The following is a 21,352-nucleotide window of genomic DNA, read 5'->3' on the forward strand; positions in this document are numbered from 1 at the left end:
TGATTATCCGCAAGTCAAGAAGAGGCCCCCACCAGGAGGCATGTGCCTCTGTCCATCACACTGGCATGGACACCAGGAACTGAGCCTGCCAGCACCTTGATCTTGGACTTTCCAGCCTCCAGGACTGTGAGGAAGAAGTTGTTTCAAGGATCTGGTCTGTGGCATGTTGTTACAGCCATCAGAATAGACTAATACAGGCTTGGTGTATACACACCTCGGTATGCTCAAACTACACGCACGTGTTCACATCAGCCCAGCTCACACACACGTAAATACCCGCACCCGCATGTATCTGGCATGTACATGCCAGTGTGGATGAACAGAATTGCATGCTCACATGTCCACACTGGGGTCTTCCCCCTTTTCACCCCCGTTCCTGAGCAGCAGGGCTTGAATTCTTCATTGCCATTTATTGAAACCTCTTGTTGAAGAAAGGGGTGGGCACAAGAAGGGGAAGGGGGTGGAAACAATGAGGGAAGTGGCCAGTGGGGAAGGGCTGGACAGAATGGCAGGGTCTGGGCTGCGGAGAGGGTGAGGGCAAGGTGGGGTGTGCAAAGGCCTGTGGCCAAACCTTTGAACTGGCCCGGGCTGGGGAGGGGGCTCTGGTGGTGGTGGAGATGACTCCTGCAAGGTCTCAAAAGACTAAGTCCTAGGAGCATGGATGTGCCCAGGCTCTCCCCAGGGTGTCCTCAGAGCCCAGAGACAGGCAAGGACATGGCTGGGATTTGTTTGTGGAGGGCAGGGAAACGAGGGTCTGTTGCCTTCAGCTGGGGCCCAGGCCCGGCTCATGAGGCTGCAGAGGGATCCTCTGGGATGCCTTTTCTGCTTCTGGCTCCTGCTTTGATTCCTTTGCCCTCAGGGACCTAGGAAAAGAGAACTCAGGCAAAGCCCTGGGCTTCCCTGCGGAGGAGGACTGCTGGGGCCAGAGGCAGGGGACTGACCAGTTTTCCACGTCCTCAATAGTCTCTGGCAAGGGCCGATTGAGTGTCTCAGGCAGGAAGAGGGCTGCGCTGCCTCCCAGGAGGGCGATGCTCCCAAAGATGACGTTGGGGATGAAGGGTTTCAGCTCCGCCGTGATTTTCACCAGGGGGGCTGTCATGCTTCCCACACGGGCCCACATATTACTTATGCCCATACCTGTTTGCCTGGGAGAGTTCAGAGCAGAGGTTGGCAGCCTGTGCATGCATTCTCAGAGAGCGGCTCTGGGACCCCTGGATTAGGTCCACGATTCCACCTGCCCCTGTATCCTTTGGCTGGGCCGGCCCCATGCCCAGCACCTACCGAGTGACTGTGGGGTATAGCTCGCTCGTGAAGAGGAAGAGGCAGCTGAAGGAGCCTGATAAGCATCCCTTCCCAAACACAGCCAGCACTGTCCTCAGGGTCATCAAGTCTGCAGAGGAAAGAAAACAAGGTGAATCTTGGGGCTCAGAAGTCCCCAAGTGTTCTCACTCCTCGGAGACCTCCTCTCTCTTTTAGTTTTGGTTGCTGGGAAGCTCAGATCCAAACTTAAATCCAACTAATAGCCCCTCTGCTATTCCCAGGGCTGTGTGGGCTTCTGTCCTGTTGCCTTTGGGTCTTTCCCTGACTCTGATTCCCTGTTTTCATAGTTTATTGTATCTTTTCAGTCCAGTTCCTTTGGGAAGATGTTGGTGTATTAACCCGTGTGTGCATCTGTGCTAAATAGCTTCAGTCATCTTTGACTCTTTGTAACCCCATAGACTGTAGCCCATCAGGCTCCTCTGTCCCTGGGATTCTCCAAGCAAGAATACTGGAGTGAGTTACCATGCTCTCCTCCAGGGGATCTTCCCGACCCAGGGATCGAACCTGTGTCTCTTACGTCTCCTACATCGGCAGACAGATTCTTTACCACAAGCTCCACCTGGGAACCCCCTCCCCACCCCCACCACACATAAACATCAATATAAAGTAAAATTGGCTTTTCCAAGGTCATAGTGAAGTAGGCTGCAGAGTGTTTCTTGGTCACTGGGCTCTAACGTTTCCCCATCCAAGCTCGTTTTCTGCAACCAAGTCACTCAGGCCATGCAACTCCTCATGCAGTGCAGACACCACCGTACTCTGCCCTGTCTGAGTCAGGTCTGGAAAGGACCTTCGATAGCATCTAGCCCACCTGAGTTACTTTCTAGATGAGAAACCTGGGCCCCAGAGAGCACAGGGCGCTGCTGAAGGTAAGAGAGAGGCAGATCCCACAGAACTGGAGTCCCTGGAACCTTACTCCCAGCCTGCGAGGCCCACAGATGTAGGCCAGCCTCTCTCAGAGGGTTCTGGGGGTAGTGCCAGCGTCTCACCTGCAGGCACAAAGATGAGAGACAGGATGCACCCTCCTGCCAGGAGCAGAAGAGCAGCCTCGGTGGTGTGCCGGCCCAGATAGCTTATGGCCAGCATGGTGATGAACTTGGCTGGGACGTCGACCCCCCCAAAGATGAGCTGGAGGATGTAGAGGTTAACTCCAAATTCCTCCACGCCCATAGCCAAACTGTAGTAGGCAAAGCCGGTGGAAAACCTGAGGGGCAGAGAGCGATCGGTTATGACCCACAGCCAGCTGGGGGCCTCTCCCCATACCGCTCATAGGGTCAACAGGATGATGAAGAGTTTCCTTTCTTGTCCCAGCTGCAATGAATTGGTACAGTCTGCTTCAGTGCCATTTTGAGGCTTCTGAGATCCGTCTGGGCTCAGTGAGAGCGTGCTGGGATTGATTGGTTATGTCTGACATGGGCGTGGGTTAAAGTAGGGCGACAATGGCCATATAATTGACTCCAGAGAATATTGATCCTGGGGGGACTCTTAGAGACCAAAAGAGGCAGCAAATGATCTGTTTTGGTTGGGTATGGTCTAGCACTCCGAATGGGGGAGGAGAACGTCCCCAGGGCTGTGCTCATGAGTGAGATGCCTCCTGTCTCCCTCTCAGAGCTGTGGGCATCCTCTTTGAGGGGAAGCATTCCTGGACACAGTGAATCCTTTCCACGTGGTGATGGCCAGGATGGAGAAGGGACTCAGAACCAGGCTGCGGAAAGGGCTTTGTAGGCGTGGTGGGATGGCAGGCAAAAGAGAAGATTCAGGAGAAACATGATTTCTGTTGTTAAATCTTGCAGCCCTGAGCACCAGCCTTGTTCTGTGGGGTCCCAGAGAGCAGAGCTGGACCAGTTGGGGGTTGGGGGCAAGAACACAGAGGCACAGCTCACATTGTGAGATATGAGCTGGTGAAGGGGTTTGGAGCACCTGCCTTGTGGGTGAGGTGGGTGTGACTCCAGGGGAAAGCAGACCCTGATGGCTGGACCTGTCTGTGGGGCAGGGATGCGAGAGATTTCTGGGGCTGAGGCTGGGCTGGGGCAGCCCCAAGGAGGGGATACCTCTACTCTTCTTGCAGGTATTCAGGCCTTGTCTGTAGGTGAGCCTGTCAGAGGCCTTGTTCATGATGCCTGCTCGGCAGAGGTGCTGGGGTGTGGGCAGGGAGGGGTGGTGGGTTACCAGGCCAGGGACAGACAGAAGGTCATTCGGCGCAGGATGGGTGTCCGGAACAGGTCAGCTATGCTGCGCTTGGCCTTGGCCAAGGCCACTTCTTTCTGCGTGTTGAGTTTGATCTCCTTGGGGGCAGAGGAAGGGGAGGGGTGCCATTAGTGACCAGCTGGTGGGCAGCAGGAAGAAGAAAGGGCAGTGCAGGCCTGGTGGCTTTAAAGAAGCTTGCTTAGCTCATCAGAAGTAGGCTGGTGGGCGGAGGAAATGGAGGCAAGAGGAAGGGGATAGCTCAGTAGCAGAGCCTGGGTTCCCCCTCAGCCTCTACCTCCAGGCTGAGCTTCTGTCCTTCCTCCTTCTTCCCATTGAAGGCTGCCACCTGCCGGAGTGTCTTCAGGGCCTTGGAGGATCTTCCAGACAGGACCATCCAGCGGATGGACTCTGGCTGCCACCTGAGGGCCAGAAGCAAGTCACAGTGTCTTCCCGCCCCCAACCTCCCAACGCCAGAAGCTCTCTTGAGAGGCTGGAAAGAGATTATGCACCAGAGTCAAGGGCAAGGAAGGAGGCCCAGAAACCTGAGTTGCCTTACTACAGATTTCATGGAATTTAAACCTGGCCAAGCTTTGCACCTGGGCTGCCTGTAGCCAACACAAATTCCAGAGATCTCTTCTTCCCTTTCCAGAAGAGCCTTTCCCCTACACACCCTCCCACCCCCCTTGCAACTTGGGTTGTTTGTTGTCCTTGGGTGTCTTTCTGAGCTAGGACCCTTGAGTCCTAGGCCAAGGCAGGTGGGGCCTGGGGAAGGGACGGCACTTTCAAGACTGGACGGCTAGAGGGTCTTGCACGTTCATGCACCCAGCCTTCCTTGGGCCAAATTCCAGGTCCTAGGAGAAGGTTGGGGCAGAGCTACAGCCCCAGGGCATCTTAGGAAGGGGGTTAAGTGCTAAGCTCAGGGTTGTGGTCCAGGGAGTGGGTCCAAGTACTCTTTGATTCTCCCTGCAAAAGGCCAACTCTGCTGGGTGCAGGGGGTTTGCAAGAGCAGCAGGGAAGCTTGGGGTTGGCAAGTGTGTGGCCAACCTCACTCTCCCCCACCCCTGGGGTGTCCTTTTGGGGTGAGTTCATTCTGAACCATCCCCGAGGATCACTAAGATGAAGAGAAATGCAGGAGGCAGAGGTGTGGGGAGACGGGAGGGATGCTTGGAAAAGTCTCATCCCAGGTGGGGTCTGCTCTGGCTGTGGCCCCCACAGGCACCCAGGACCTGGCTCCAGTGAGACCCTCTGGGGAGTGGACACTGGTCTCCTGGCCTCAGACCTTTGGTCCAGCTGGTAGTGGCAGCCTACTGGGCCCATTGCTACCTGCCCTTCTGGTCGTGTGGTCTTGTTTCTGCCCTGATAGTCTTCTCAGCCTGCTGCTACCAGAATGATCCATGACTTCCTCCCAAACCCCATAGCCAGGGTCTAGATTCCATCCTCCTCTTCTGGAAAATAATGACAATTAGTGAACCTTTCTGTGGACCAGGCTCTGGGTGAGAGGCATTAGTATCTCCACTTTGCCTAGGAAAATCTTGAGGCTTAGAATGGGTGAAGCTTGTCTCAAGTCACACAATGAAGGGGCCTGCTGACCCTTATTTTGCCTCCTGACTCTCAGCTCCCATCCTAGGCTGTGGACATGCCCAGCTTCACCCCAGATCCTCCAACTGTCTCTCTCACTGCAAGATTGTCCATCTGCTTGCGAGCTTATTTTCATTTTCAAATGGAGGCCCCATTCCAATCCTGTGTGTTTGTGCAACCTTCGGAGATTGCTTCACCTCATTGAGCCTCTGTTTACTCATCTGTAAAATGGGAATACTGATGCACCCTTCACACATAGACGCTGTAAGCATCAGGATGATGTAGACTGATGCCCAGGACAGGGCCTCACATATAGTAAGTGCTGGATAAAGGGTTCTTCAAGACTTCATTTCTACTCCTGAGTTTGTTCAATATTTCCTATGCTTTGGGTCCTGCTATCAACTACCACCCACAATTTGGTTTCCTATCTTCATCATTGAATCAGACACCTTGATCTTCCCAGGTTCTCAAGTTGGAGCTTTCTTTTCCTTTTTTTTGGCCACACTGTTCAGCATGTGGAACTTCCCCAACCAGGGATGGAACCCGTGCCCCCTGCAGTGGAAGCACTTCCCACCAGGGAAGTTCCAGCTTTCCTTTACACCTCAAATCCAGGAGTCCCCGAACTCTACGGACTTTTTCCTTCAAAATGCCCCAAGCCCCACTTTCCCACACCGTCACCTCCCCCTGTCTCTCATCCCCCCTCCCCCGCCGGGTGGGTGTGTCCTTCTGTGTGACTGTGTCACAGACAAAAGTTTGGTCAGGCCTTTCAGCACCCCAGGCATCTTCAGAGGCATTCTCTGTTCCTCCATGTGAAGCTGAGGCCTCTCTGCTTTCTGGCCTGCCCCCCTTCCAACCACATCAACTTACCCTCGTTTTCTACTGCCCTGTGTCCGCCCCCCCGACCCTGGGTGCTCCCTCCAGAGGCACACCTCTGTGAGCAGTTCCTCCTCCAAGGAACCCCCTTCCTGACCGTCTCAGGGTGTCTCAGGACAGACAGAATCAGCCAGCCTGGTCAGGCATGAGCTCCTCCTATTTGATCCCAGCAGGCTCAAGGAGGGGTGCTGAAGAAGAGGGGCCACATACCAGGACAACAGGAAGAAGGCGAAGAAGGGAATGGACACGGTTAGCTGGAGCCAGCGCCACTGGGGAATGGCATAGGCCAGGCCAGGCAGAATGAACTGTCCAAAGGTGTAGAAGTAACCGACCAGAATCGACTTGACGGCCCGCATCCGGGTGGACACCCACTCGACATCTGCAGGAGGAGCCCAAGGACCCGGTTAAGACCCTTGTGGGTCCTGGGCACCTCCAGAGAAGGGGTATCAGTTCCTGTCCCCTACTGGCCGCTTGATCTGACCCTGACCCTAAAGTTTCATCACCCCCATTTTAGAGATGCTATGACTGAGGCTCAAGAGGCAGGACTCAAATGTAGGTTTGTCTGATTTCCAAGCCCACATTTTTTTTTTTTAAAATTTGACTGTGTTAGGTCTTGGTGGCAGCACATGGGATCTTCCTTGAGGTGCGCAGGCTCTCTAGTTGTCGTGCTTGGGCTCCAGAGCACTGGGCTCAGTAGTTCCAAGGCATGCGGGATCTTAGTTCCCTGAGCAGGGATGGAACCCATGTCCCCTGCATGGCAAGGTGGCTTCCTAACCACTGGACCACCAGGGAAGTCCCCCTAAGCCCACATTCTTGACTGCCTCTCCAGCGGCAGAAGAGTTCCCTTGTTTTTAATCTACTTGTGTGTGTGGACTGAACGAGACCTTGTACCTGGCAGGTGCCAGGCCAGGGTAAGTCCTCTGTATTGAAGCTGCTGCTATTATGCTTGTTTTGTTCAGAGTGGGCCTCTGGGGTCCTGAGAGGGGTAGTGCCTGGCTTGACCAAGGCCACCCGGTGCCTGTGGCTGAGCCGCGCCCAGACCCCACTCTCAGCTTCAGGCTGGCTGCTTCCCAAATTCTTGGTCCCTGCCCCTTCCCCCTGTGGCTCACTCAAGATGGCGGTGCTCAGGGTAATGCCTGAGATGCCGAAGCCACACAGGAAGCGGAAGACTGCGTAGGTGGGGAAGGTGGGGCTGAAGGCTGCGCCTGAGCCGCTGGCCGCCAGCAGCAGGTAGCTGCAGGTCAGGATGGGCTTGCGGCCAAACCTGCAGCTCGAAGAAGAAGAGGGATGTTAGCGGCTGTGAGCCAGCCAAGGAGAGTGACTCTGCAGGCCTCAGGGCAAAGGGCTGGACCCCACCCCTCCACCTCCCAAAGGGCCAGGCAGGGCATGTAACTCCCTCCCGGGACAGAGCCTTGCTGGTAATTGCTATTTTTGTTGACAAGTTTGCAGTTAGATGTTTGAGTTAATGAGTGATCTCCTTTACCCCCAGCTTAGTTGCCTGAACAGGGTTCAAAGGACCACTCCTCTCCAAGCCATTCATCTGTCCACCTCCACGGCCACACAGTGGCTACTGTATCTGGACACCTTGAGGCTGGGGCCCCAGCTCTGGGGAGGCTGGAAGACTCAAGTTGTAGAGGTTTGAGGGCAGAGGGTAGGCAGTGGCCCTGGAAGGGGCTGGCTGCACAGCAGGGGCCCTCTCACCCACCTCCCCCAGCTCTTTGCCTCTTTGGGAGTGCATGGGTGGTACAGAGAGGGGGTGAGTGGGTCTCCATGCGTTGGGACCCCACTGCAGGGCCCCCGCATCTCACCTGTCAGACAGGGCTCCCAGCATGAGCCCACCAATCAGTATGCCCGCCATGAAGATAGACTGGGCCAGCTCCTTCAGTTTGTTGGAGTTGCACACCAAGTCCCACTACACGGGAGAGAGAGAGGACCAGGCAGCTCAGTCCAGCCCACTCAGCCTGGGCCCCGCACGTGTGCTTGCTGTCCCAGCGCCCTTGCTTGGCTTCCCCTAGCTTAATCCCCTTCAGCCTGGCCCGGGGCTCCTTGGGTCCCTGCCCTGTGGCTGTGAAAGGAGAACGGCCCTTCTGCTCAGTTCAGCTGTCATACACCCAGGTCTGTTCTCAAGCTCTGCAGCCTCAGCTGAGTCCAGTGGCTCCCTGTGTGTCTGCTCCCCAGCCTCTCACACTCAAGGCGGGTCCCTCTGCCTGCACCGTCTCTCCTTCAGGGGACGTTCCTCCAGCCCACACCTTCATCTCTCTTTCTCTCTCTGCCTCTCCAGACTCCTCCCCACCTGCATTTGCATGTGCTCCAGTCTCTCCATCTTAGAGCACTCTTCCCTTCCACATTCACTCCATTTCTCTGTTCTCTTCAAAGCCAAATCTCAGGGACAAGGAACCCCCCTTGCTGTTACCCGTCCTCATGTCCCACTCATTTCCCAAGTCTGTCCCCACCATGCCACTGAAACTCTGCTCCCCAAACCCAGTGGAACCTTCTGGGTCCCGACCTGACTTCCCTTTGGCAGCCCCTGACCCCGCTGACCTCTCCCTCCCTCTGGTCTTCCTTCTTTATCTCTCTCTGTGCTCTCCTTTCTCTCTATCCCTCGAGGGTTCCCAAGGGCTCCTCTTGGATCTTCCTCTTTTTATTCACTTTCCGAGGAAGTATCATCTGCTTCTGTGATTTCAATGACTATTTTATGGTGAAGACTCCAAATCCCTCTCTTTAGCCCAAACTTTCTTCTGCCCTTGAGACCCAACATTTAGCTGTCTACTTGAAATCTCTATCTGGAAGGTAGCGTCAATGACACTTGTTACCCGCTCCCTGTAAGGTCGGAACCACAGTGATTGGTAGCCTTTTTTGACTCCTTCCTAAATGGCAACCCACTCCAGTACTGTTGCCTGGAAAATCCCATGGACAGAGGAGCCTGGTAGGCTACTTAGTCCATGGGGTCGCTAAGAGTCGGACATGACTGAGTGACTTCACTTTCTCCCATGTTACAATTGCTTGATCCCTCAGTTTCTAACTTTTTAATATTTCCTTCTTTTTTTTCTGTCTGCCCCAGCAGCATGTGGGATCTTAGTTCCCTGAATGGAATCAAACCTGTGCCCCTGCAGTGGAAGCACAGTCTTTTCCACTGGATCACTAGGGAAATCCCTTAATAGTTCTTGAATCTGGATTCTTCTATTTCCACTACTGCTATCTCAGTGCAGACACCACCCTCTTATGCTTGGATTAAGAACAAATGTCAATATTTAATAGAAATAAAAGTAATGGGACCTAATGTAATTTACAAGCTTTCGCACAGCAAAGTGAAGTCGCTCAGTCGTGTCCGACTCTTTGCAACCCCATGGACTGTAGCCTACCAGGCTCCTCCCTCCATGGGATTCTCCAGGCAAGAGTACTGGAGTGGGTTGCCTTTTCCTTCTCCAGGGGATCTTCCCAACCCAGGGATCGAACCCGGGTCTCCCGCATTCCAGGCAGACGCTTTAACCTCTGAGCCACCAGGGAAGACAAAGGAAACCATAAACAAAATGCAAAAATAGCTTATCAGGTCCGTTCAGTCGCTCAGTCGTGTCTGACTCTTTTTGACCCCATGAATTGCAGCACGCCAGGCCTCCCTGTCCATCACCAACTCCTGGAGTTCACTCAGACTCACGTCCATCGAGTCCGTGATGCCATCCAGCCATCTCATCCTCTGTTGTCCCCTTTTCCTCCTGCCCCTAATCCCTCCCAGCATCAGAGTCTTTTCCAGTGAGTCAACTCTTTGCATGAGGTGGCCAGAGTACTGGAGTTTCAGCTTTAGCATCATTCCTTCCAAAGAAATCCCAGGGCTGATCTCCTTCACAATGGACTGGTTGGATCTCCTTGCAGTCCAAGGGACTCTCAAGAGTCTTCTCCAACACCACAGTTCAAAAGCATCAATTCTTCGGCGCTCAGCCTTCTTCACAGCCCAACTCTCACATCCATACATGACCACTGGAAAAACCATAGCCTTGACTAGACGGACCTTAGTTGGCAAAGTAATGTCTCTGCTTTTGAATATGCTATCTAGGTTGGTCATAACTTTCCTTCCAAGGAGCAAGCGTCTTTTAATTTCACGGCTGCAATCACCATCTGCAGTGATTTTGGATTTAGAAACCTGTATGCAGGTCAGGAAGCAACAGTTAGAACTGGACATGGAACAACAGACTGGTTCCAAACAGGAAAAGGAGTACGTCAAGGCTGTATATTGTCACCCTGCTTATTTAATTTGTATGCAGAGTACATCATGAGAAGCGGTGGACTGGAAGAAACACAAGCTGGAATCAAGATTGCCAGGAGAAATATCAATAACCGGATAAGCAGATGAGACCACCCTTATGGCAGAAAGTGAGGAGGAACTAAAAAGCCTCTTGATGAAAGTGAAAGAGGAGAGTGAAAAAGTTGGCTTAAAGCTCAACATTCAGAAAACGAAGATCATGGCATCTGGTCCCATCACTTCATGGGAAATAGATGGGGAAACAGTGGAAACAGTGTCAGACTTCATTTTGGGGGCTCCAAAATCACTGCAGATCGTGATTGCAGCCGTGAAATTAAAAGATAGGTTATGGACTAGAATAAAATTTTTGCAAATGATGAGACTGACAAGGACTTCATTTCCAAAATATATGAACAGCTCATACAACTCAATAACAAAACACAAACAACCCAATCGAAAAATGGGCACAAGATCCAAAGAAGACATCCAGTTGGCCAATAGGCACATGAAAAAATGCTCCAACATTGCTAATTATTGAGAAATGCAAACCAAAACTGCAAGCAACGAGGTACGCATCATTAAAAGGTCTACAAATAACAAATGCTGGAAAGGGTGTGGAGAAAAGGGAAACCTCCTACCTCATTGGTGGGAAATTAAATTGGTGCAGCCACTATGGAAAACAGTATGAAGATTCCTCAAAAAGCTAAAAATAGAGTTGTCACATGATTCAACAATCCCACTCCTGGGCATTTATCTGGACAAAACTGTAATTCGAAAAGATACATGTACCCCTTCAGAGCAGCACTATTCATAGTAGCCAAAACATGGAAGCAACCTAAATGCCCATTGATGGATGGATAAAGAAGACATAGTATACATATACAAGGAATACTACTCAGCCGTAAAAAAAGAACGAAACAACGCCATTTGCAGTAATACAGATGGACTTAGAGATGATCACACTCAGTGAAAAATCAGAAAGAGAAAGACAGATACCATATGATATCACTTATATGTGGAATCTAAAATCTGACACAAATGAAGTTGTCTACGAAACAGAAGCAGACTCATAGACAGAGAGAACAGACTTGTGGTTGTGGAGGGAGGTGGGGAAGAGATGGATGGGGAGTTTGTGATTAGCAGATGCAAATTATTATATAAAGAAGGGATAAACAGCAAGGTCCTACTGTAAAGCACTGTATATTCAATATCTTGGGGTAAACCACATGGAAAAATATGCAAAAGAATGTATATATGGAGAAATGAGCCATTTTGCTGCACAGCAGAAATTAACGTGCATGCTGTGTGTGCTAAGTCGCTTCAGTCGTGTGGGACTCTTTGCAACTTTATGGATTGAAGCCTACGAGGCTCCTCTGTCCATGGGCAACACAACATTGTAAATCAACTATATTTCAATAAAATAAATTTTAAAAAGAATAGCATGTACTGAGGGCTTGCTCCACACCGGGTCTTTTCATGCCTTAGTTTTTTCAGTCATCACAAGAACCTTATGATGTAGAGTTGCTGTCATCTTCATCTGACAGTTGAGGAACCTGAGCCCAGAGAGGATTATCAGGACAATCCTCTGATGGCCTTTGGCCTCAGTCCTTCCTATTCATTCTTTCCAGGGTGGCTTTCTGAAACACCACTCAAATCAGGTTGCTGCCTTGTCTAGAGTACTATCTGGCTTTCTCCTGCTCTCTGGTTAAACAGAAAGCTCTATTGACACAGATTTATGTAGCCCTCCAGCTCTGACTCCTGCCCACCTGTCTGGCCTAATCTCCTGCTAATCCCCGACACGCACCCTTGGTCCAGTCATCCCGAATTACTTGTGTAATGAAGCAAAGAATCTCATTTGCTGGAAATGCTGCATGAAAATGTTTTGGATGTGAAACAGTGTGGGGAAAGGACCACGCACCCCAGGGAACTCTTTTCACTTTCTTCGCAGGAAGCGAGGGAGTTTGGGGAAGGGCGAAGCCTCCAGATCCTCCAGCTGACTCTGAGTGGCTGGCACTGGCCCGCAAACCCAGTGGGCTCATTCTGGCTGGAAAGAGAGCCTGCAAGGTGTGTGTATGGGAGTGTGGAAGAGGGAAAAGAGTAAAGAGGAAGTGAGGGGGTGTGCAAGGAGTAGGCCAATGGGTGTCTAGAGAGGGTTCTGGTACTGTGTGGGCTCTGCGGTTTTAACCGGGTTACACTAGTGATTCTGCAGGAGCTTCAGGCTCTGGTGTTCCTCTCTGCTTTTGTGCTTATTTTCCCTTATTCTAGCAAGGTTGTCAGCCCTTTGAAACACGTCAAGATCATCTAACTTCGAGTGCTGGGAACATGTTTTTCTGGGTGCCTGACACAAGCAGGGAGTCGGCAAATTATTTGTGAAACAGACAAATGTCTGAGAAGCACATCCAGACTCCCAGTGTCCTCATTCCTTCTTCCATGCTTCTGTCCTCTCCTCTAAGAGGACACAGGTCACACAGTGTGATGCCTGCCTATGTACTGACATAACTTTGCCGAGGGCAGAGGTGTCTTGTTGGAGGACTCTTTATCCCTAGCAGCTAGCAGAGTAGTTGGTGCATAGAAAATGTCAATTTGTCCAAGGAATAATCAGTGGGGACTGCCCTGGTGCCTCAGTGGTTAAAGCATCTGCCTGCAATGTAGGAGATGTGGGTTCGATCCCTGGGTTGGGAAGACCTCTTAGAGAAGGGAACGGCAACCCACTCCAGAATTCCTGTCTGGGAAATCCCATGGAGGGGCTCCAGTTCACGGGGTCACAAAAGAGTCGGATGTGATTACGTGACTAAACAACAACAACATACTTATTTTACTGATGAGACCCAGAGCACAAACAGTAACCTGCAATTGGAGGGGGCTGACACCCAGCTTCTATCTAGCCCTTGGCATGGCCTGGGCTGGCCTCTTGCCTATTAGCTTTCGGCAGCTCCACATAGAGATTTTGCTCCCAATATCATATCCACCGTTCTTGGCCTTCTTTTTCCTTTCTTGGAATGATTACTCCTTAGGGAGCTGAGTTTAGGAAGGGAAGAACAGGAAGCCCACTGCCATGTCTTCCTGAGTGATGTATAACCAGAAAGGTGGTGGAAGGAAAGCTTTGCAAATGATGCCATACTAATCCTATGAAGTGGGTATTATCCTTATCTCCAGTTTATCGACAAAGAACCTGAGGCTCAGAGGGTAAGCAACTTGCCCAAGTACAGCTCGGTTCATTTCAAGGCAGAGACCCACACTCAGGTCTGTGGACCCCTAGCTAGTGCCCTTGACCACCGCTCCCTGATGTGTGCTTTGCTCTGAGTCCCGAGCTGCCAGAGGAAGGCTCAGTGCAGGGAGCTGTGGCTGTGGGCCGCTGTAAGACACTAGCGTGGGATGGGTCAGAGTCTTCGCTGGGGAGGTGGCTGAGGCCAGAGCCAAGTGCGCTGGTCTGACTTCAGGCTCAAAGGGTGAGGGACAGGCTCAGGAGCTGGAGTGGCAGCAAAATCACGGGCCAGGAGGCCCCTCAGAGGACAGAGTAGGAGGCGTATCATAAAAGGTCAGGGCAAACAACCATGGTCAGGGCGACCTCAGAAGAGGCCAAACTCAGGAAGAAATGCAGTCTGACTGACGTCTTGACTGCAGCCTGTGAGACCCACGCAGAGCATCCAGTTAAGCTGGACCCAGATTTTGACCCTTGGAAACCGTGAGATAATAACTGTGTGTTGGTTTCGGGGGGGAAGAAAAAAGTCAGGGCAAGCCATGCGCGATCAAGGAAGGATGGGGCTCCTGCTGGGTCTGTATGGACTGACTCTGCCAGGGGACCGCACATATGGTCCATACTTGCTGCGGCTGCTGAGTCGCTTCAGTCGTGTCCAACTCTGTGCGACCCCATAGACGGCAGCCCACCAGGCTCCCCTGTCCCTGGGATTCTCCAGGCAAGAACACTGGAGTGGGTTGCCATTTCCTCCTCCAATGCGTGAAAGTGAAAAGTGAAAGTGAAGTCACTCGGTCGTGTCCGACCCTCAGCGACCCCATGGACTGCAGCTTTCCAGGCTCCTCCGTCCATGGGATTTTCCAGGCAAGAGTACTGGAGTGGGGTGTCATTGGTCCATACTTACCCCAGAGAAAAGACAGGGGGAACACACTTCCCTAGACTGGAAGCCCTCTAGACCCAGTTCAGACCTGGGGAGAATTGCTATGGCTCTATCTACTCTTGGGCCTCTAATAGAACCAACCCTGGGACACAAGGGCCAGAGGGCCAGGTTAAGACTCTGAAGGGTTTGGGTCTTCAGCTCTGTTCCTTAGTAGCTGTGTGCTCCTGGGCCAGTTACTTAACCTCTCTGTCTCAGTCCCCTTATCTGTGTGTGTGTGCCTGTGTGTGTGCTAAGTCACTTCAGTCATGTCCGACTCTTTATGACGCCGTGAACTGTACCCTGCCAGGGTCCTCTGTCCATGGGATTCTCCAGGCAAGAATACTGGAGTGCGTTGCCATTCCCTTCTCCAGGGGAACTTCTTGACCCAGGGATCGAACCTGAGTCTCCCTCATTGCAGGCAGATTCTTTACCGTCTGAGCCAATGGGTGTAATACTAATACTTACTTCTCAGACTTGTAATGAAAATAAAGAAGGAAGAGCACCCGGCACTATACTGGGGCAAACAGTTGGCCCTCTATGGAATAGCTGTTTTATTATTATTTTCACAGGTCATTGTAAAGCCTGTGCTCACAGGGACATGCGATGCAACAGAAAGGGCATGGATTCTGGAGTCAGGACCCCCAACCCTCTTGCTGTGAAGGCTTGACTTCACCCTCATGGCTGTGAGAATCACCTTTTTGATCTGAGCCCAGTGTATTCTTCTGTAAAAAGGGGTGACAGCCACAGTGCTCAGTTGCTCAGTTGTGTCCGACTCTTTGCGACCCCGTGGACTGTAGCCCACCAGGTTCCTCTGTCCATGGAATTCTCCAGGCAATACTGGAGTGGGTTGCCATTTCCTGACCCAGGGATCCCAAGTCTCTTGCGCCTCCTGCATTGGCAGACAGATTCTTTACCACTGCGTCACCTGGGACGCCTGACATTCACAGTGGCCACAAAAGAAGATCTGAAGGGTTGCAAAAGAAGGAATGCAAAGTACCAGCCCGGGGCCCTGCACAACGTAGGTGCTCGTGGAGCACTCAGTGACCCTGGAGAGCCCATGGGATGGCTCCACAGCTCCTCCTGCCTAGGATCAAAGTTTCCTAGGTGAGGGCTGCCATGGAGGGTGTCAGACTGGCCCAGACATGTGGCTGGGGTGGGGCCCCCTGATCTTTACCCTCCCGTCAGATTGGAGGCTAGGATAGGGGAGATGATAGGAGGGGTACCCAGGGCAGGGTCTGGGGCGAGCAAGTAGGGGTGAAGCAGGAGCTCAGCTGGAGACAAGAGATGGACAGGTGGCCTGGGCTGTGGGCAGCCTGGGGATTCGGAGGTTGAGATGGAGGAAGACCAGAGACTCAGCAGGGTAACCTCACAGAGGGAGACCCACTTCTGGGGGACCACTGAGCAGCTTCTCTGCTTCTCCAGCTGCTGGCTTGGGGCCTCCAGGGACCTGTGTGGGTGACAGAATTTCTGTGGCCCCGGAGAGAGGACAGGAAGACTCCAGGCCCAGAGAGGAATCACAGGGGCCTCAAAGGGGAGGGCCTGCCCATCCAAGGCCAGACCCAGGCCTTCAGGAGCCCCCAGGCTGAGCTGGGCACCCACAGGTCTGGGTTCTGTGGTGTGAAAGCTGTGGCCTATGGCCCCTGTCCAGGGAACCCAGAAACCACAACCCACACGCCCCACACTCTCCAGACTTCAAAGAAAGGCCTTTGTTTCCTCTTAATGTGCTAGTAAAGCTCCTTCTGAAAAATTCCAACCTGGTCTCTGCTGAACCCAGAGAAAGGAATGTGCGGTCACCTCTGCCAGGGGAGCTTATGGGATCAGAGCGGGGGAGGGAAAGTCTCCGTGCTCCTGACTGGACCCAGCGCAGTCCTCCCACCCTCACCCCCTCCATAGGGAAGCTCCTTATGATCCCATTCTACGGATGAGGGGACTGAGATGGGGAGGGAGATGACTTACCAGGGCCCCAGCTGTGGGTGTGGAGAGGGGCCCTGCATGGAGGTTTGTGCTGGGTGGGGGCCTGGGTGAGCCTGGAAGGCTGTGACAGCTGATTCCCATTTTACTCTTCGAAGGGGACTAACCCCCTCCTTCTAAGGACATCTCTATTAACGACTATAACAGCAACAGCGGCCGTGAACATTAGTCAAACGCCTGGCAGGCGCCGGGCCCTGTGCTAACGCTGATCTTGCATTATCTCTTTTAAAGTTCAATTGCTCTCTTACCCCATTTTACGGATGAGGAAACCAAGACTTCTGGGGTTGTAACATCCCCAGTGAATGGCAGAGTCAGGACATGAACTCTGTTGCTTGGCGCTGGCTCTCAGTCAAGTGCTGTCCACCTGGGAGATGGCCCCGTGCTTCTAAACAGGGTCACTTGGACCGAGCTGGCTGCAGACACTGCTCATGACCGCCCTCCCCCCAGGGCTGGCACCTCCAGGCCTGGCCTCCACCCTAGAGACCTACCCCTGGGTGAACCCTACGTGCCTCTGCACAGCGGGGGCCCAGAACCCCATCCCACTGCAAGTAGGTGGAGCATGGATTTGCCACGGGCTTGAGCCACAGACAGAAAAGTCAGAGGGGTCTGACCACGCTGGGCTGCTACCAGCACTTGGTTGGGTCTGGCCGCTGACTGGGCAGGGATCCTGATTGTGGGGTCTCCTGGCTGAGCATCCTCAGGGAGCCTGGGCCTGACCAGAAGAGGGGCAGACCCGTGAGCCCTGGTGAAACCCTGCGCTGGGTTGGGATGTAGATTCACGTGGCTCTGACTGCCGGAAGGGTGACTGGGAACTCAGCTGGCATGGATGAGAGCTGATGCTTGACTAAATACAAGACCTGCAAGGTCTGCTCTTGGCTGGGCTCCCTGAAGCTCGAGGTGTGCCCCCTGGAGGGGAAGCGGCTTCCCAACAGTCAGCACTGTCTAAGTCCCTCCTGCCGGTATGGCCTTCACCCAGCACTCACTGAGCACTGCCTAGCACCTAGCCCAGGGTGCAGTGGTTGGGGGATGCGGTCCCCAGGAGCAGGGTGTAGGGGAGGGGGAGAGGGGGCTTTGGAGTCCTGCTGCCTGCGTTTGACTCTCACCTCCAGTATTTATCAGATGTAGTGCCTTGGGCCAGTAACCTGTGCCTTGCTTTCCTCCTCTGCAAAAACGGCATAGTGAAGTGAAAGTTGCTCAGTCGTGTCCAACTCTGTGCGACCCCATGGGCTATATAGACCATGGAATTCTCCAGGCCAGAATACTGGAGTGGGTAGCCTTTCCCTCCTCCAGGGGATCGTCCTCACCCAGGGATCAAACCCAGGTCTCGTGCATTGCAGGCAGATTCTTTACCAGCTGAGTCCCAAGGGAAGCCCCCAAAATGACATAACCTCAGAGGGTTGTTGTGAGGATTGAATGAGTCCATATGACCAAAGTGCTTAGCGCCTTCTGGCATGGGGCGAGCACAGAGTAAGGGGTATTATTTCATGGCTATTACTTCATTGCTCCCTGGAGGATTTTTTGTTTCCTCAGCTAGGCTCTGTGCTCTGGCTTGAGGTACAGCAAGCTGCCCATACACCCGGAAACTTAACTTACAGGTGTCGGAACATCTTTGACTCCTGTGCACTGCCCACACTTGTCCCTCACCCTCATAGCCATTCAGGTTCCAAGTCCCAGAGATTCTGACTCTCTACCCTGCCTGGTGTTTATTCCAACTATCCCTGATGTCTGTCATCATGGTCCTGGGTCCCAAAGGCAACCGGCTCATAGGTCTCCCAGCCGCTGGGCTAAAACGCTCCCTAAGCTGCTGTCCACCCTGCGGTCAGAGTGACTGCCCTTAGAAGGTGATCTGAGCAGGTCACGCTCCTGCTTAACACCATTCAGCGGTTCCCATTATCTTCGGGACAGAGGCCGCATCTTCGCCTCAGCATCCAAGCCAGGCCCTCCTCCTTCCATGGCCTCCACACCCCACTGCCTGCCTCTCCAGCCTTCTTTGTCTCTTGTGGTCCTGACTGTCTTTCTCTCTTTATGCTTCTGTAATTGTGTGTTTGACACCAAGCACATTGCTCCTTTTGCCTGGGATGCACTTGCCTGCTTCAGCCTGCCCCCTAATCCCTACCCCTCCTTCACACTCAGGTGCTGCAGACTCCAGCAAGCCCTCCTGGGTTCCCCCTCTAGGCAGATTCAGTGCCCTCCTCCGGGCTCCCAGAGTACCCTGAGTTTATAAAAGCTTGTATCCATTCATTACACAAATATTTGTTTCACAGAGGACCTCTCTGTGCCAGGCACTGTTCCAGCTCCTGGGGATACAGCAAAGCAGCTGAAAACCTCTGCCCTGGGAAGCTTGCCTAACCCTACCTGGCTTCTGGTCACCCTGAAGGATGGGTCTGCTTCCCCACTGGAGGTGAGCTAAAGGAGGGCAGGCCGGCTCATGAGTTCTTTGACTTTGTGTCCTCGGTCTGATGCGTGTAGCTATCCATACATGTTGGTTGGATGTATTTCAGGCACTGTGCTTGGTTCCAGGGAGAAAAAGTGCGTGTGACAGGGAGGAAGTATCTGGGACCATGACAGTTAGCAGAAGTGGTGGCTGGGAGCACGGCCCTGGGGTCAGGGGCCTTGCACTGAAGGGTCTGAAGCTGGGGACTTCAGACCCTGCAGCTGCCTCTTACTAGTGCTACGACCTTGAACAAGCTACTTAAACTCTCTGTGCTTTGGTTTCCCCATTGCAACAATGGGCTTATCATTAACAGGAAGGTTAGAAGGGTTAATATTTATGACGCACTTAGGACAATGCCTTGCACGCAGTCAGTGCTTTATATAGAAATAAACATTCACTAAACAAATGAATAGTAATCATAGATTCTGAACAAAGATGGCCCTGGGTTCCAATCTCTTCTCTGCCAGGTCCTAATCATATGTGATCCTGGGAAAGTCATTGAACCTGGCTGAGCCTCAGGTCCTTGGTCTATGAACCGAAGGTACTAACAATACTTCCCTCACTAAGATGTCACCTCCTGGGATTCCAGGAGCCTGTGCTCATAATGTGCCCAGCACAGGATGAACACCGGGTAAATACTTGGAAATGCATCTCTTCTAATGGGACAAAAGAAAGCTCTTGCCCTCCAGGGTCTCATGGTCCCCAAGGGGAGAATGAAAACATGGCCTCTGCTCACTCTTCAGGTGCCACCTCCTCCAGGAAGCCTCCCTAGAATCCTGTGGTTCCTCTATCTTTTGTGCTGCCACAAATGCTTGCCTCCCTGTGCCTAGTATGCATTTTTCATTTTAAAATTCCAGTTCTGAAGCTGACCACCTCTATGGCACTGAAGTTTCCCTTCCTTTCTCTGAGGCTTGTTTTTTTTTTTAATCTGAAAAAGGAGACAGAATCACCTTCAACAGAATATCATTGCAGGGATCAGATTGTGGGAGACAGTGTCGGGCAAGCACTAAGATATGCCAGGTTAGCTGGAGACCCTCAATAAATGCCAGTTTCCATTCCCCTCTCTTCATCTGACCATAGTTTCCAGTTCACTGAAGAGCCTGATTTAACTCTGTAATTACCAGAGATGGCAGGTAAAACAGTCTGTGGATAAATGAGCTGTGAATGAATGGAGGTGCACCCACGAGTGACTGCGAGAGTGGAGGGCATGTTTTCTGGGTCTGCTCAGGTATGTTCCAACCCTCCCCTCCATCCACCCCCTGCTCCACACACCGTTCCACCTTGAGGCCTTGGCCCAAGATGGAATTTTCCTCCTTTCCCCCATTGCCTGGCTAACTCTTGCTGGATTCTCTTATCTCAGCCTGGGGTCCCTTCTGTAGGGAAGTGCTCCCCCTACCCCCGGTCCCTGCCCCCAGCCTAGGGCTAGGCTGTAGTCTCAGGTCACAGCCTTAAGTACTTTGAACTTGTAATCTGACATTTCCTGTGTGGTACTTTCATTAATTGATGTTAGCCCTGCTAGACTGTGGACCCCGTGGGAACAGGGACGGTGCATTTTTGAGTCGCCAGAGCTTGGCACCATGCCTGGCACAGAATGGGCTGTTTATACTCTGAATGTGAAGAGATAGGACCTTTTGGTCCTCCGCACCCAGGTCCTTCCTCCCTGCCTGCCCAGAGCTCTGTCCCTGGGTCCTAGGGAGACTGGGGCCCCCACCTGCCCCCCTGTCCATGAGTGTGTGGTGCTGACTCTCAGCGGAGGGAGAGGCCAGGCCTCCGGTCATACCTCAGCCACGATGGAGTCCCTGGAGCTGACGTCATAGGTCCAGCCATCCAGGCAGGGCTCGGTGGGCCCCTGGGTGTCATTGGGCAGGCTGGCGTTGGATGGATATGTGAAACGGAGGCACGTCTCAGGCTTCCCGTTCCGGCCCATGGGGAGCACCCAGGGCCCCGCAGAGGCGTTGGGTGGCGGGCGGCAGTGGTGGGTGGGGGTGGCGGCTGTGAAGATCTGCAGCAGGTTGTGGTTGGCCATGCCGAGGATGGGGAGGCCCAGCAGGACAGTGTGCAGGAACTGGAACGGCCCGTTGCTGGCCACGCGGTCCACAAGCTCGGCAAAAGTCATGGTGCCGGGCAGGATGAGCCAGGGCTGTGGGCGGGGGGCACCAGGCCGGAGAGAGGGATGTGTGCATGTGAGGTGATGGAGGGGTGGGGGGCAGGTGGATGGGTGTGGAAGCACAGGTGGGAAGGTGAGCCCAGTTGCATGTGTGAGCTCGTGTATGTGGACGTCTGTAAGGACATGGGGCTCAGCTGTGTGCACCCAGGGAGTTATGTGTGGGTGAAGACGTCCCCGACTGCATGTACAGACATGGGGTCGCAGGTGTGGGGTGTGTCCAGAGTGGTGTCTGCAGAGATGGGCACAGGGAGGCTGGAGTGTCAGGGCATGACTGTGTGAGCTCAGATGTGCATGTGGGAATTGTGGGTGGGAGTGTGTGTCCAGCCAGCCTGGTCACACCTGCTGCAGGCATGGGGCAGTGCAGGCTACACCATGGGGACCAAGGGGTTTGGTCTTGGATGTGGGCCACCCAGGATGGAGGTCAGGAGTAAGTGGAAGTGTTCCTGATGGCCCTGAGCAGACACACAGGGTTG

At 53.1% G+C, this 21,352-nt stretch overlaps 1 protein-coding gene and 1 non-coding gene across 2 annotated transcripts; both read right to left on the minus strand.

Moving 5' to 3' along the window:
- Positions 1-763: 763 nt before the first annotated feature.
- On the minus strand, positions 764-20,828 carry SLC22A8 (solute carrier family 22 member 8). The gene is made up of 10 exons (XM_052661969.1): positions 20,493-20,828; positions 7,764-7,867; positions 7,065-7,219; positions 6,166-6,334; positions 3,800-3,923; positions 3,487-3,602; positions 2,307-2,521; positions 1,282-1,390; positions 942-1,145; positions 764-863 (listed from the first exon to the last, which is right to left on the minus strand). The coding sequence occupies exons 1-10, from the start codon at positions 20,826-20,828 to the stop codon at positions 764-766; spliced, it is 1,632 nt and encodes a 543-aa protein (XP_052517929.1).
- Positions 9,391-9,462, minus strand: TRNAS-GGA (transfer RNA serine (anticodon GGA)). Its single transcript has one exon. It is a non-coding gene; the product is annotated as a tRNA-Ser (tRNA).
- Positions 20,829-21,352: the final 524 nt, after the last annotated feature.

Source organism: Budorcas taxicolor, chromosome 25 (genome assembly GCF_023091745.1).
Source record: "Budorcas taxicolor isolate Tak-1 chromosome 25, Takin1.1, whole genome shotgun sequence".
NCBI lineage: Eukaryota > Metazoa > Chordata > Mammalia > Artiodactyla > Bovidae > Budorcas > Budorcas taxicolor.

What these genes read in the sequence shown, in the direction of transcription:
- SLC22A8 (XM_052661969.1), bottom strand. Translation starts at nt 20,828, where the DNA reads ATGACTTTTGCCGAGCTTGTGGACCGCGTGGCCAGCAACGGGCCGTTC. An exon ending in CTGGGAGCCCTGTCTGACAG is followed by an intron (nt 7,220 to 7,763) that starts GTGAGATGCGGG and finishes TTCGAGCTGCAG; the next exon opens with GTTTGGCCGCAAGCCCATCC. An exon ending in ATTGAGGACGTGGAAAACTG is followed by an intron (nt 864 to 941) that starts GTCAGTCCCCTG and finishes CTCTTTTCCTAG; the next exon opens with GTCCCTGAGGGCAAAGGAAT.